Source organism: Sturnira hondurensis, unplaced genomic scaffold (genome assembly GCF_014824575.4).
Source record: "Sturnira hondurensis isolate 20B ecotype Veracruz unplaced genomic scaffold, ASM1482457v3 Scaffold0024805, whole genome shotgun sequence".
NCBI lineage: Eukaryota > Metazoa > Chordata > Mammalia > Chiroptera > Phyllostomidae > Sturnira > Sturnira hondurensis.
Window position 1 is genome coordinate 4,192,637 of NW_028097436.1, and position 14,858 is coordinate 4,207,494.

The 14,858-nt window shown below is 38.0% G+C and overlaps 1 protein-coding gene across 1 annotated transcript; it reads left to right on the top strand.

Annotated features, from left to right (window-relative positions):
* Window positions 1–8,731: 8,731 nt before the first annotated feature.
* On the top strand, window positions 8,732–9,717 carry NPBWR1 (neuropeptides B and W receptor 1). Its single transcript, XM_037038688.1, is given in 3 exon segments — window positions 8,732–8,788; window positions 8,790–9,049; window positions 9,051–9,717. Coding segments are annotated over 3 exon segments (984 nt in total).
* The last annotated feature ends 5,141 nt before the right edge of the window (window positions 9,718–14,858 follow it).

A 14,858-nucleotide genomic window follows, 5' to 3' on the forward strand; every position in this document is an offset into this window, starting at 1 on the left:
TTCCGTCTCTTCCTTCCCTTCTCTCTAAAAATAAATAAATAAAATATTTTTTTAAAAAGAAGTAAATAGCTCAAAAAAAAAGAATAGGTTGAATGAAACAAAAAGCTAAATCTTGGAAAAGTCTTAAAATAGCTTTACAAAATTCATTACCTTATTTTAATGAATTTTATGAACTCATTAAAGTAAAGTGCAAATAACATTAAGAATGAAAAAGATGTGAGAACTGAAGGTAGAGATAAAACATTTTAAAAACAAGCTACAATATTTGTATATAAGAATATACAAATTTGTATATAAATGCTATAAAGAATTAAAAAGAAATGCTAAATAATAATGTATTTTCTAAGTATATATAGATAGAAGCAGGGTATAGAACTACACCTAGATGACAATGCTTATATGTATTTAAAAATATCAGAACAATATTAAATGTTTTGAGAACAGAAATATACTAAAAATATAAAAACATGGGTGGAAAAGACACTCTAGGTCCAGAATTGTGGCTACTACTCTGGACTGACACCAGAACTCGTGCTCATTTCAAAGCAAAGAGATTCTCACAGCCTATGGTAGTGCAAATACAGACTCTGGATCCACTTGAAGTAAATGGCTGGAGTATTCAGTTTTTGGAAGGTTTTCTTTCCTTCAGGTGAGCTAGGAACAAGTTACCTTTCCTGCTCTTTGAACTGCCGATAAAATTTTCTGGAGCCCTTTGCAAGGGGTTGTATGTATGCAAGGATCTCAGTTTCAGCCTCTTCATTTAGGTGGTCGAGTTCCATCTCCTGTCTTCCCATATGTTATTTCCTAAATAGCTTCATTCAGTAATTGTGACTGACACGTAAGTTTCCCTGTGTCCCATTGTAATCCCTCCCTCTTGTCTGCCTTTTCCCTAGTTTTCCTCCCTCCCTTCCCCAAAATTCTGACCTGATTTCCAACACTACAAATTAGGTTGGATTTTCTAGAGTTTTATATAAATACAATCATGCAGAATGTACTTTTTAGGGAGGAGGTCTGATTCTTGTCATGCAGTGTAATTATTTTGCTATTAATGCATGTTGTGGTGTGTATGAAAATTTTATTCCTTTTTATTGTTAAATAGGATTCCCTTGCATAAATTATGATCAATTTGTTTATTCATTAACCTGTTTATGGGTTGTTTCTGATATAAAGCTGTTACATGTAAAGCTTCTACTAACTTTTATGTAAAAGGCTTTGTATAAATATATACTTATATTTCTTTTGAATAAATACCTACAAATAAAATGGCTTGATACAAGGTAAGTGTATATTTAACTTTTTAAGAAATAATATTATACATGAATTTCCAAAATGGTTGTACCATTTCACATTCCTTCCAGCAATCTATGAGAGTTTCAGTTCCTTCATATCCTTGGTGTCCTCAGTCTTTTTAATTTTATTCACTTTAATTGGTATTGTACCAGTATTTCTTAGAGATTTTAACTTTCATTGGCTTAATGATTAATAATGTTTGGCAGCTTTTCATGTTCTAATTTGTCATCTGTTATCTTCTTCAATAAAGTGTATGTTCATATTTTTGCCCATTTTTAAAATGTGATTCTCTGTTTTCATTTTGTTAAATTTTGAGAGTTCTTTAGATATTCTGAATAAAAATCCTTTGTCAGAAATAAACTTAACAAATGTTTTCTTCAAGTCTGTAGCTTGTCTTTTTATTACTTTTACAGTGTCTTTTGAAGAGAAAAAGGTTTCAATTTTAATTAAGTCCAATTTATCAATTTGTTCTTCTATAGATTGTGCATTTGATATTGTATATAGTAAATCTTAGCCTAACCCAGCCTCGCAAAGATATTCTCCTATTTTTTTCTCCCAAAGTTTTGTAATTTAAAATTTTACATTTAGGCTTATGGTCCATTTTGAGTTAATATTTACATACAGTGGAAACTATAGGTTAAAGATAATTTTTTGGTATATGGTTATCTAATGGTTTCTGCACCAGTTTATGAAAAGACTATCCTTTCTCCATGGAACTGCCTTTGAATCTTTGTTGGAAATCAGTTGTTCATATATATATATATGTGTGTGTGTGTGTGTGTGTGTGTGTGTGTGTGCGTATCTATTTCTAAACCTTCCATCTGTTCTACTGATCTATTTGTCTATCTTTACACCGATACCAGTCAGTGTCTTGGGTACTGTAGCTCTATGATATGTGGTGATGCCAGGGAGTATTAGGATTCCAAATTTGTTTTTTTTAAAGTTGTTGAGCAATTATTTAACACTACTCGCATTAATACATAAATTTTAAAATCAGTTTATCATTTATACAAATACATGCACATATGCACAAAACCTCCAGGGAATTTAAGTAGGGTTGCATTAATTTGAAGATCCATTTGGGGAGAATTGACGTATTAATACTACTGAGTTTTTGATCTATGAACATGGTTTATTGCTCCATTTATTTAAGTCTGCTTTAATTTCTTTAAGCAATGTGTTGTAATTTTCAGTGATGTCTTTCACATCTTTTTTGAGATTTATCCCTAAGTATTCCTATTCTTTGATACTATTGTAAATAATATTGTTTTAAAATTTTATTTCTAATCATACCTTTTTTTAATCTGTAGAAATGCAACAAATGTTTTTATGGATTTTACATCCTGCAATCTTGCTAAACTCATCTATTTGTTTTAATAGTGTTTTTTGTAGATTCCATGGAATGTTCTCGATACACAATTATCATGTCTTCAAATAATGACAGCTTTACTTTTTTTATCCCTGATTTAGATATCATTTATTTATTTTCCTTTCCTTATTGCACTGACTAGATAACCTCCTATACAAAGTTGATTAGAAGTGTTGGGAGAAGATATGCTTGTCTTGTTGCTGATTTTAGGAAGAAAAGATTAGTCTTCACTATGACAAATACTATGGCTTTAGTGTTTATACCTTTTGATTCTGCCTTGATTATTTTTTTCTGTGCCAAGGAAAATAAAATCTGGCAGTTATAGCAGCACTAAACTAAGATGCAATGATTACACTAGATAATAACACTCTTGGTAATATATATTAAAATATCTGACTATGTAATTTTCAAAATATGAGGTTGTTGGAGTTAAACATTTTATATTAGTAAAAATTGGTCCAGGCAGCACAAAATGCTATTGGAAATCTCTGTTTTGGCAATGTTGTGGGTGGGCTTTAGGGTATATAATGTATGTTTTCTATATAAATTTATATTTACATACCTATATATTCACTATTTTTGTACTTACAGTAATTTCACAGGTGCTGGGACAAATACTTTCCCTATTTATTGTTAATTTTTTCTCAGTAGTATTTTATAAGCCTAATTTTTATAAATATGTTTTTACTATTATAAAAGTAATATATCTTTCTTATAAATAAATTTTGTTAAGTCAGAAAAATACAAAGAAAATAAAACTGTCAAATCCATATCCTACTGAAATATTCATGACATCTTGGTGTATATCCTTTCATAAATATACACACTTACACATTATGTACATGGAAACAAACATATACGAATATTCTTTTTAATGTGGTATTGTATTGTATAGTAAGTCCTCACTTACTTAAGGTCATCAATAGGTTCTGGTATTTTAAGTGAAACAACTTATACCAATCTTATCATAGGCTGATATAAACAAGAGTTAAGCTCCTATGACAGAAATATCATCAATGTTTAATGAAACAAGTCCTTTGAGGACCCACTGTATAGAAAAGTTTATGTTTTGACTTCTGCTTCTAGTTATGATAAAGTAGTGTGTATTACAGAAGTCTTCCCATTATGAACTACCAAAAAATTAAGAAAAGACTGAAGCAGGTATGTGAAGGTACTGGGGCCCAAGCAAAAAATCCGGGATTTAAGAGGCCAGATTAAAGTACAGAAAGGAAAATGATGAGTAACAGACAGAAAAGAGAATGAAGGTCTAACACCCCCATTGTGGTAGTACTCCCAGTAAAAAACAAGAGAGAGTATAGACGGAGGCAAAACTTGGTAAGAGAATCCTGAGAATTTTCCAAAATTGAAATAAAATATCCAGTCACAGATCTTAGAAGCTCTAAAATTCAAACTGGTCCTGGCCAGTGTGGCTCAGTTGGTTCGGCCTGGTACCACAAAGTGCAATGTGGAGGTTTGATTCCTGGTCAGGGCACATGCTTGTGTTGCAGTTTTGGTCTGGATGAGGCACATTCAAGAGGCAATCCATCGATATTTCTCTCTCACATCAATGTTTCTCTCCTTCTCCCTCCCTTCCCTTCTCTCTAAAAATAAATAAATAGAATCCTAAAGAAATAAAATTCAAACCTGGATAAGTGGAAAGAAAACCACTCCCAAGATGTAATAGTATAACTTCTAAAAGACACAATAAAAAACATACAGAATGGTTATAGGAAAAAAGCAAATTACTTTCAAAAGGGCTACAGTAAGGTAGAAAACCACATCTCTAATAAAACAATGGAAGGAAAAACATAGAAAATCATTAAAACTGTTGCAATAAAAAAACAGAAAGTCCAGAATCTCATAGCCAATGAAACATCTTCAAAAATGAAAGAAAAATAAAGAAATTTCATGCCAAAAGAACAATAGTGAGAGTTTATCACCAACAGCACAGCACTTAAAATATAAGGAAGTTCTTTAATGATAAAGGAAATGATTAAATAGAAAGAGATTGATGCCCGAAGGAACAAGGAGAACCAAAAGTATAGTATGTAGATACCTATAAAAGCATATTGACTATTTAAAAAAATGATAATGATGGTAATAACAATGTTCTGTAGGGTTTAAATTATATATAGATTTAGAAGATGTATTAACAGCACAAAAGGAGGAGGGAAGCAAATGGAGTTTGTGTTAAAAAGTCCTGGCATATAATTTTATTAACCAATGTCACCCCAGTAATTTAAAAAGTCCTTGCATTATTAGGAAGGTTGTAAAAGTAATAATTTAGACTGTACATTAATATGTAAAGGATACATACTGTAATCTGTAGGATACCTCTAAAATAATAAAAGCATTTAGAATAATTTACTGAAGTGAGGGAAACAATAATAAAAAATTTAATTATAATCCAAAAGAATGTAAAAAAGGAAAAAAGGGACAGAAATAAGGTAAAAGTAGAAAAACAAAAGATAACAGTTATACCCTAATATATTTAATGTTATACCCTATAACATTAACATTAAATTAATTAACATTAAATATACCCTATAACATTAAATATATATACATTAAATATATTATTAATATAATAATCCAATTTGAAGACAACTGTCAGACTGGATTAGAACAATCTTTATAACGCTTATATGGCACATAGGCTAAACATAAGGATGCAGAAAGTTTAACCAAAGATATTTCATAATAATACTGAGGGAACTACTGTTGATGTAGCTGTAATAATATCAAAGAACATTACTCACAGCAAGAAGTGATAACCCAGCTAAAGAAGGATATTTTATGATACAATTGCCCATTGCACAGGAAAATATAACAATATTACATTTGTGTGCATGTAATANATAATGATGGTAATAACAATGTTCTGTAGGGTTTAAATTATATATAGATTTAGAAGATGTATTAACAGCACAAAAGGAGGAGGGAAGCAAATGGAGTTTGTGTTAAAAAGTCCTGGCATATAATTTTATTAACCAATGTCACCCCAGTAATTTAAAAAGTCCTTGCATTATTAGGAAGGTTGTAAAAGTAATAATTTAGACTGTACATTAATATGTAAAGGATACATACTGTAATCTGTAGGATACCTCTAAAATAATAAAAGCATTTAGAATAATTTACTGAAGTGAGGGAAACAATAATAAAAAATTTAATTATAATCCAAAAGAATGTAAAAAAGGAAAAAAGGGACAGAAATAAGGTAAAAGTAGAAAAACAAAAGATAACAGTTATACCCTAATATATTTAATGTTATACCCTATAACATTAAATATATATACATTAAATATATTATTAATATAATAATCCAATGTGAAGACAACTGTCAGACTGGATTAGAACAATCTTTATAACGCTTGTATGGCACATAGGCTAAACATAAGGATGCAGAAAGTTTAACCAAAGATATTTCAATATCTTTGAAATATAATAATACTGAGGGGACTACTGTTGATGTAGCTGTAATAATATCAAAGAACATTACTCACAGCAAGAAGTGATAACCCACTGCTAAAGAAGGATATTTTATGATACAATTGCCCATTGCACAGGAAAATATAACAATATTACATTTGTGTGCATGTAATACAACAGTATCAAATTATATAGTAGTAAAGTTGAGAGACTTAAAGGTATAACTGTAGAATCCAACTTGACATTTTTAACGCATCTCTGTCAGCAACTCATAAAACAACCAGATAAAAATAGTAATAGATTTAAGTAAATAATGTATTTGGCTAGTTGACACATGTAAAGTTCTGCATTCAAAAATTTTAGAGCATTAAGGAACAAGTATAAAAGACACATGGACAATAACTATGGGGGGGTGGAAATGGGAGGGGAAAGGGTTAGGTGGGTGGGCTGGGATGGGAGTAAAAGACAGAAAACTATACTTGAATAACAACTAAAATTAAAAAATAGAACATTTTAGAGCATTATTTATAAGTATACATTAAATAATTGGAAAAACATATACTGGGCATTTTTTCAACAAATGCCAATGAATTCTATGTTCTCTGTCCACAGTGTAATTAAGTTAGAAGTCTTAATTAAAATCTAGAAAATTTCCAAATATTTGAAAATTAGGCAACTATATGTGTGTGCATATATATATGCACATACATGCACACAGATAATTGTGTATGTATCTAAGTGTTTATTATATATGTCACATACAATTTTTCTTTTTGTTTAATTTTACATTATATGTTGTTTTGTCACATGTTTTTTCTTATGGATGTAGCCTAGGACTTTTCTGTCATTTTCTTCACACAAAACATGAAACTTCAGGGAAGCCAGATTTATGTGGTTCCTAGCTGAGAGATTTGGGTGGAAGTGGGTAAAGGAAAAGCATTTGTATTTCCATCCCTAAAAGCTTCTTCTGCTGGCTCCGTCTGGTCTCTCAGTCTCCCAGGCCCTCTTCTCTAAAATGCATCATCAAGGACCAAAACTGCACTTTATTTGGGCATTTGCCTGCTCTTGTGGAAAGAAATAGAGGGAAGCTGGATAGAATTGTGATTTAATTGCCAACTCTCCCAAAGGAAAGGTGAAGGAAGAAAATAGGAATTAGAGAGAGCTAACGTTTAGTTTATTTCCTTCAGTGCACAAAAGTGAGGTGCTCATGTGAGTTCTGCTTCAGAGAGTAAGAACTCAAAGCTCCCTGAGAAACTGTTGGCGCCCAGGTCAGCAGAGAGTGCAAGGTAGTTAGTTCTCTTTAGAGGGAGGTTCAGAGCTGTGTGTTGAGCAACGTGCAACGTTTTATTAAACATCCCTAAAGGCTGTCAGAGGCAGTTTGCCTTTGTTAATACAGCTATTACTTTGACATGTTCTTAGAGAGCATAAAATATCTCAAATTGTCTACCATTATTTGTTACTAATAGTCTTCTAATTTTGCATATGCTCTTGCGAAGACAAGAGCATATGAAAACAGGTAATTTGCATTTTAAAACTGCAGTTACTTTTCTTTTGTGTATGGCAATATAGTATGAATGCAATTTGGAATTTAAAATTATGCTAGCCCATTTGTCTGCCTTTGAAAAACAGAATGGATCTGGCTGGGTAGTCCAGTTGGCTGAAGGGTCATCTTGATGCACCACGGTTTCCAATTGGATCCCCATCAACGCACATACAAGAATCAACCAATGAATGAATGGATAAGTGGAACAACAAAATTGATCCCTCTCTTAATAAAATTTTAAAAAAATAATGGAATCATTAACTGCATTGTCCTTTTACAGCACACTAACTTTGGTTTTCTTAAATTTAATTCTTCACAGGAGAGGTTTCATTAATTCAAATGTGACAAGGTTACACAAGGGTAGAAAGAATTTCGTAATTTTTGAGTAATGTTCTTCTGTATTCCATTGCGGTTTCACTGGTGGTGGGGTGGTGGGGATGACCGGCGGGTCAGCGGAGCGCAGTCTTGACATAAGAGTTTACAGGCGCACCCGCTGGACACGCGGAGACACTTGCGCTGGGAGACTGGCCCGCTGCGGGCTGGGGCCTCGCAGGCAGCCTGTGGCCTCCTCTCCTGGCCGCTCCAGACACAGCCAACTCTCTTCCAGCCAGGTGAGGTGGAGATTTGGGTTGAGTTTGCAGTTACGGAGCGAGCACGGAAGCTAGTGACCAGTCCGTGCTTGCCGTTGCAGCACTCGCTGGGATGACCTGGGTCTGACAGGGGTGTCATGGAACACAGGGGGTAGTTTCCTATTTTTCCTATAAAAATAGAGGACTCTTTTCTCTCTATCACTTCGTTTCGTGTATTGAATTGGTTACAATAAGATTTCAACAGGTGGCATAGAACGATGGGGGGGGGGGAAGGGGCGGGTTTGGGGCGCCGCCTCCTGCCGCCGGGTCCAGCACCCTCTACCTAAAGTTACACGTCGACGAGCCTAATCTATGTTTTTTTTCTGCTTTGCAGACCCCGAAGTCCTGGGCGACAGTGGACTAAGAGTGTGGCCAAGAATGCATCTTCCCGAAAGAGCCAGAGAAGGGTTTGGAGCCCCGCAGGGTGGGGGTGTTTAAAACGGAATGGACTGTGCCCCGACGCTCACCGAGATGCACAACGCGTCCTCGGAGCTGGAGCCCTGCAACAATTCGTGCCCCGGCATGATCGGGGGGCTGCGCCAATGCGTGGAGCTCGCCACCACCGCCGCCGCTGCTGCTGGCCGTGGCCGTACCAGTGGTCTACGCGGTGATCTGTGCGGCGGGGCTGACGGGTAACTCTGTGGTGCTGTACGTGCTGCTGCGGACGCCCAGCAAAAAGAATGTCACCAGCCTTTTCATCCTCAACCTGGCCGTTGCCAAGGAGCTCTTCCCGCTCGTGCTGCCCATTAATATCGCCGATTTTCTGCTGCGGCAGTGGCCCTTCAGGGAGCATGTGCAAACTCATCGTGGCTATTGACCAGTACAATACCTTCTCCAGCCCCTATTTCTTCATTGTCGTGAGCGCGGACCGCTACCTGGTGGTGCTGGCCACCGTGGAGTCGCGCTGGGTGGCGGGCCGCACGTACGGTGCCGCGCTCGCGGTGAGCCTGGCTGTGTGGGGGCTTGTGGCGCTGGTCGTGCTGCCCTTCGAGGTCTTCGCTGCCCTGGATGAGGAGCAGGGCCGACGCCAGTGAGTGCTGGTCTTCCCCCACACGGAGGCCTCCTGGTGGCAGGTGAGCCGCCTCTACACACTAGTGCTCGGCTTCGCCATCCCGGTGTCTACCATCTGCATTCTCTATATTACCCTGCTGTGCAGACAGCGTGCCCTAAGCCTCGACAGTCACGCCGAGGCCCTGGACTGCGCTAAGAAATGGGTAACTCTTTTGGTGGTGTCGATCCTGGCCGTGTGCCTCCTCTGCTGGACGCCCTACCACCTGAGCACTGTGGTGGCGCTCACCACCGACCTCCCGCAGACGCCGCTGGTCATCGGGGTCTCCTACTTCGTCACCAGCCTGAGCTATGCCAACAGCTGTCTCAACCCCTTCCTCTACGCCTTCCTGGACCACAGCTTCCACAGGAGCCTCCGTCGGCTGCTGGGGTGCGGCACCGCCGCCTGACTGTCCCCTGCGCCCTGCCACCCCACCTCGGCACAGCCAGTCCTGCGACGCTCGGGGTGCTGTCCCTGACAGACCATCTTTCACCCCACACCGCCTCCTTCCCAAACTTGCCAGAGACCCAGATTCTCGGGATCGGTCTCAGACCTCTTGAATAGGACGCACTGTGGCTCCGCCCGCAATTTGAATTTGCCAGACCCTTCGGGTGATGCTGGAGCACTCGGTGTGAGAACCATTGAGGCTGACAACGTGCCTCGATCGCTTTGTGATGTCAAAGGGTACCCTCCGAACTTGACAGGGGAAAGGTAAAAGGCTTGGAACCTGCTTGGAACTTTTCTCTCCCGGTCTTTGGCGCAATCCGAGTCTCGGTGGAGCCCTCCGTGCTGTCACCGGTGAGGCCCGGGGATGCCACGGCTCTGTCGGCTCCGCGATCGCCTCTGCACCTTGCTTCTTCGGTTTTCAGCAGTGACTTACTGTGTTTTTGCACAAGCTGCGAAAAGCCTCCGTATTCCCCTAGCTCTTCTCCGAGTGTTCTGACAGCTGGAGAAGAGGGGCAAGGCGTGTGCGTTCCGTGCCTACTTCTCTGAAATGAGGGAGGATAGTTGACGAGGCTGCTCTGGCCTCTTAGTNTGCCACGGCTCTGTCGGCTCCTCGATCGCCTCTGCACCTTGCTTCTTCGGTTTTCAGCAGTGACTTACTGTGTTTTTGCACAAGCTGCGAAAAGCCTCCGTATTCCCCTAGCTCTTCTCCGAGTGTTCTGACAGCTGGAGAAGAGGGGCAAGGCGCGTGCGTTCGGTGCCTACTTCTCTGAAATGAGGGAGGATAGTTGACGAGGCTGCTCTGGCCTCTTAGTGGCAGCCTGGTTGTGTGTGTGTGTGTGTGTGTGTGTGTGTGTGTACAGGAGGCATGGGGTGGAGGAGGCTGGAGCTTGGTTGTGACTCTTTACACTAGTGGTAAAACTAGTGATAATCCTCCATCCTGATCCAGCCCCTTGTTTCTTTGTCTTTGTCCTTAACTACTCCTACTGTCACCTGAAAAATAATCCAGGGCTTTTTGGTTCTGTGCCGCTGCCCATTCTGCTCAGGAAATGCCTGAAACCTGATAGGCCCAGGCGGAGGGTTTTGGCGCCCCCTTGCGGAACCAGCTGTCCAGCGCGTAGCGTTCTAAAATGGATCAAGCGCCTGCTAACCTTCTCCTTAAACTTCCTGCTTAGAAATTACCGCTTCTTTATACGGAGGATTTCATTGCCTTCGCCCCACTTTGTCTCCGTGGATCTCTCCTAAAACTTGGCCAAATTTGTTGCAACTTATTGTGTATTGTTTTTGAAGACTGAGAACTTTATAAATGTACTATGTCCCAACCTCATAAATTTCTGTGAGGAGCAAGTGAGATAAAAATAAATGCCTATTCATTCTTTCCCTCCCTTTTTTCTCGTATTCTTCATCCCGTTTGTCTTAGGGAGAGCCAGGAAGATGCAATGATAACGCCCTCATATTTCTACTACTGGATTTCTTTCCACTGCGAGCTATGGGTTACATATGCTTTATTCCTTAGTCCCAGACAGCTCCTGGTAGTCAGGTGAACCTGGTAGTACCTGGTTCTGGAAGTACCACACACAAGGAAGTATTGCCAGCAACCTAAGTTCCTTTATTTTGTCTCCCCTTATGTGGAGTATTGACACTTGGGTTTGCCCAACCAAATGCAGTTTGCATCTGAGACTATGAACACTAAATACAGGTTTTTAAAAAACATTTTTTTCTTTGAGATAAATTCAAAACAGGAATGAGAACATCTACAACTATTTATTTCCTATTGCTCAGTGTTAAGCATAAGAAAGAATGTTAGTGTCACCAGCAGGTTTTTTGTTTTTTTTTTCTTAATGGGCATTAATCAATTTCTAAATTGTTTAGTTTCAAAATATCTTTTTGAAAATATATAGAAGTGGAAACTCTCTCTTGGATGGAGGCATGAAAACTCCTTCTCTGCTGTTGGTGAATGAAAATTGCTTCTTTAGCTCTCAAAGTTATTAGGAATAATGGGATAATACATAGCCGTAAGTTTAGAAAATGTAAATTTAGACATCTAGCTTGGGTGACCCATAATAGTAAGTCATTCAAGTTATAGTTTTCATCTTCAATCCATTTCAAATGATGGACATCATGGCATTGAACAGTCCTCTGCTAGTGGGCTTTAGAAGAATTCATTGTAGTTGCTCTCAAATGGTTTGGAAACATTTTATTGATTTTTTTATGACTCAAAAGTTCTTTTATGAATTCTCAGTAATTTTAAAAAATTAAAGTTTTAAGCTTGGAGTAACTGCAACATCATCTAAGGCATCTAAGATGATCAACAGAGAGTGAAGTGGCGAGATGCGATCATCTGGATTTGAAGCCTCACTTGTCTGCATAAACTCAGTTGCTATACTCTGACATCCTCTGGACACAGATGGGGAGAGCTGGGTGACCCACCTGTCTACCGTGCCATCCCTACCACAAACTGACTTGGAGCTAGCTGTCTTGGAGTAGGACTGCTGGACAAATGTGCAAACTAATATCATTGTGCTGTCTACATTGTTGTGTGGTGCTAGCATTCTATGGCATCCAGGACGCAGTAAATCAGTTTCACCCTGGTTTTCTAAATTATTGGATAAACTATTGTGTTGTTATTTCTAGGTCGTCTTCATATTAACATGTAGAAATCTGGATTGTATGTCTCAAATTTCCTATTTATGTCATAGGTCTTAAGTAGAATAAATATTCAAATAGCCATGCAAAAAACTAGGAGTTATTTACATCATTGTATTACAAAGGTTTTAACTCTGTGTTGAATTCTTGCAGTCTCCATGTAAATTGTTGGTTAGACCACATCTGATATTTAAAAATGTCTACTTAGTTTTTATTAACTTGGTAGAGTTATGTAATGTGTATGTTTAGGCTTTCTCTTGAGCAATGCAGACTCAGAGAGAAACTCCGTTTAAAATAAAAGCTGAAACATTTCATATGACAAATAAATATTCTATCACCTGAGAACATTAGAATCCATAATTCAATCACTTTAGAGTATATGCATTATTACATTTTTAAAATACTGCCTTCACTAAAATGTTATTTTAATGAATAAGCAGTGAATAAATAGGAGTCTTTAACAGGACAAGATTAAGAATTAAATTTCTTCTTTAGTTTCATTGATTGTGAAAATGATGTGTGACTGCTGACCACCACAGGCTCTAACCACCTAACTCCCATACTTACTGAAAAGTCTCCTTTTTTCAGCAACATGCTGAGAAAATAACAATGAACAATATCCCACTATGGATGGCAATCATCCCATTTATCTAGATTAAAGAAGAGATTAGAGAACACTTCACATAGTTGTTTTATATTGGCCAGATTTGGGTCTGGCACTTTGGTCCCCACTGTATATACAGAAAAAGTAAAATACAAGGAAATGGATCAATTTGGTCAGGCCCGCAAAGACTGTGTCTAATTAGAGCATCTGTTTCCTCTTTAGGAATTGTCTTATCCTGCTCCAGAAGAGAGAAAGCTGGTTTCCAAGTATAATTTGGAATTACTAGATAAAAGATATGAAGACATATCACATAAATTCAAAGACATTGATGTCTTCGAAGTATTTGATGGATCAAGCAATATATACTTACTATTATATCATGTGCTATAAAGGGAGGATGAGATTTAATAATAAAACTTCAGCCCTAACTCAGAGTCTTGCAAGTGCATGGCATTGTTAAAGATTATATAAGAATAAGAAGTTCTTAAGCAGAGCTGGCTGGACTCATGGTTGGACTGCAAAAGCACCACATACATTGTAATCTGCACGCTTCATACACACAAAGCTGTGCTCCAGGAAACAACATTTATGTAGAATATAGTGTTCACAGCTCCTCTATTTCTACAGAACAATGTTTTTCAATGGATAACATTGTCCTTGAATTTAAGGCAAGATACATTTACTTATTTATGCCATATGATATATATGCCATATATCATAAAGTTACATGAAAATATATCACATCAATTAAACAGAAAAAAGGGAAGAGTTAAAAACATCTCTGAAAAACTCTTAATATGGACGAACTCCATGCTTCCCGCAAGCCAGAATAGGATTTCTTCAAATACCTACTGGCAGCAAGAATAGGTCACATTCCTCGTAAAGGCTGCAAGGGTGTCCTGCACACATCCCAGTTGCCAGGGGTTTTCAGCTCTGCATTTGTCTGTGAAATTTGGATCCTCTGACAAAGACTGCATGACCAGAGGTGTCCTAAGGATGACTCAATTACTGCACTAACTAGGGTGCTGCATGCCATGAAAAGACTAGGTGGAATTTTACTGTCAAACTGGGTATGGTCAGCAGTGTAGGGGAGATGGTTAGTGTTCCCCAAACCAGGAACATCATTTATGAATACTGAATAGTAACAACAAAACAGGTATTGTAAATGGCTCATCCATTGACAAATTATTTTGTTTTAAACAGCAGTGTATTATGAGAAAAATACTATTCAGTATACGTGATAGGAATGAAGCAGTCACTTTAGAAAAGACATAAGAATTTACACCTGTAACAGCACTGAGGGTATTATCCATAATCTCCTACAAAATGTTGTTTTGAAATCTGTAACTCCTGCCTCTCATACAACTGACACTCTTATTGCTACATTTATATTTGTTCTCTTTACTGGAGAATGACAGGGATTGTTTTTAAAAGGGAAGAGATTGGTCAAAGAACATATATGCAGAGCCCATGGAAACAGAAAATAGTGTAGTGAAGACCGGGGAGGGGGAGGGGGTGGGGACTGGGTGGAAGTGGGCAAAAGGGGGGAAATGGGGGACATAGTGTCAACAACAACAAAAAATTCTCTTTTTGCTGTACTGCTTAACCCTAGCAACACTTTCTGATAGTAAATATTTTCAAAAAGAAAAAAAGGGGGACTTCCGGCCAAGACAGAGGCATAGGTAGAAATACTGTACCTCCTCACACCACCAAATTTAAGGACAACAAAGATTTAGGAACAAAAATACAACCAAAACAGACAGAAAATTGAACTGTACCAAAGTCCAACAACAACAAACCGTTCATCCAGATCAGTAAGAGGGGGGGAGTCGGCGGCTGGTGGAGAGGAGTCCGGG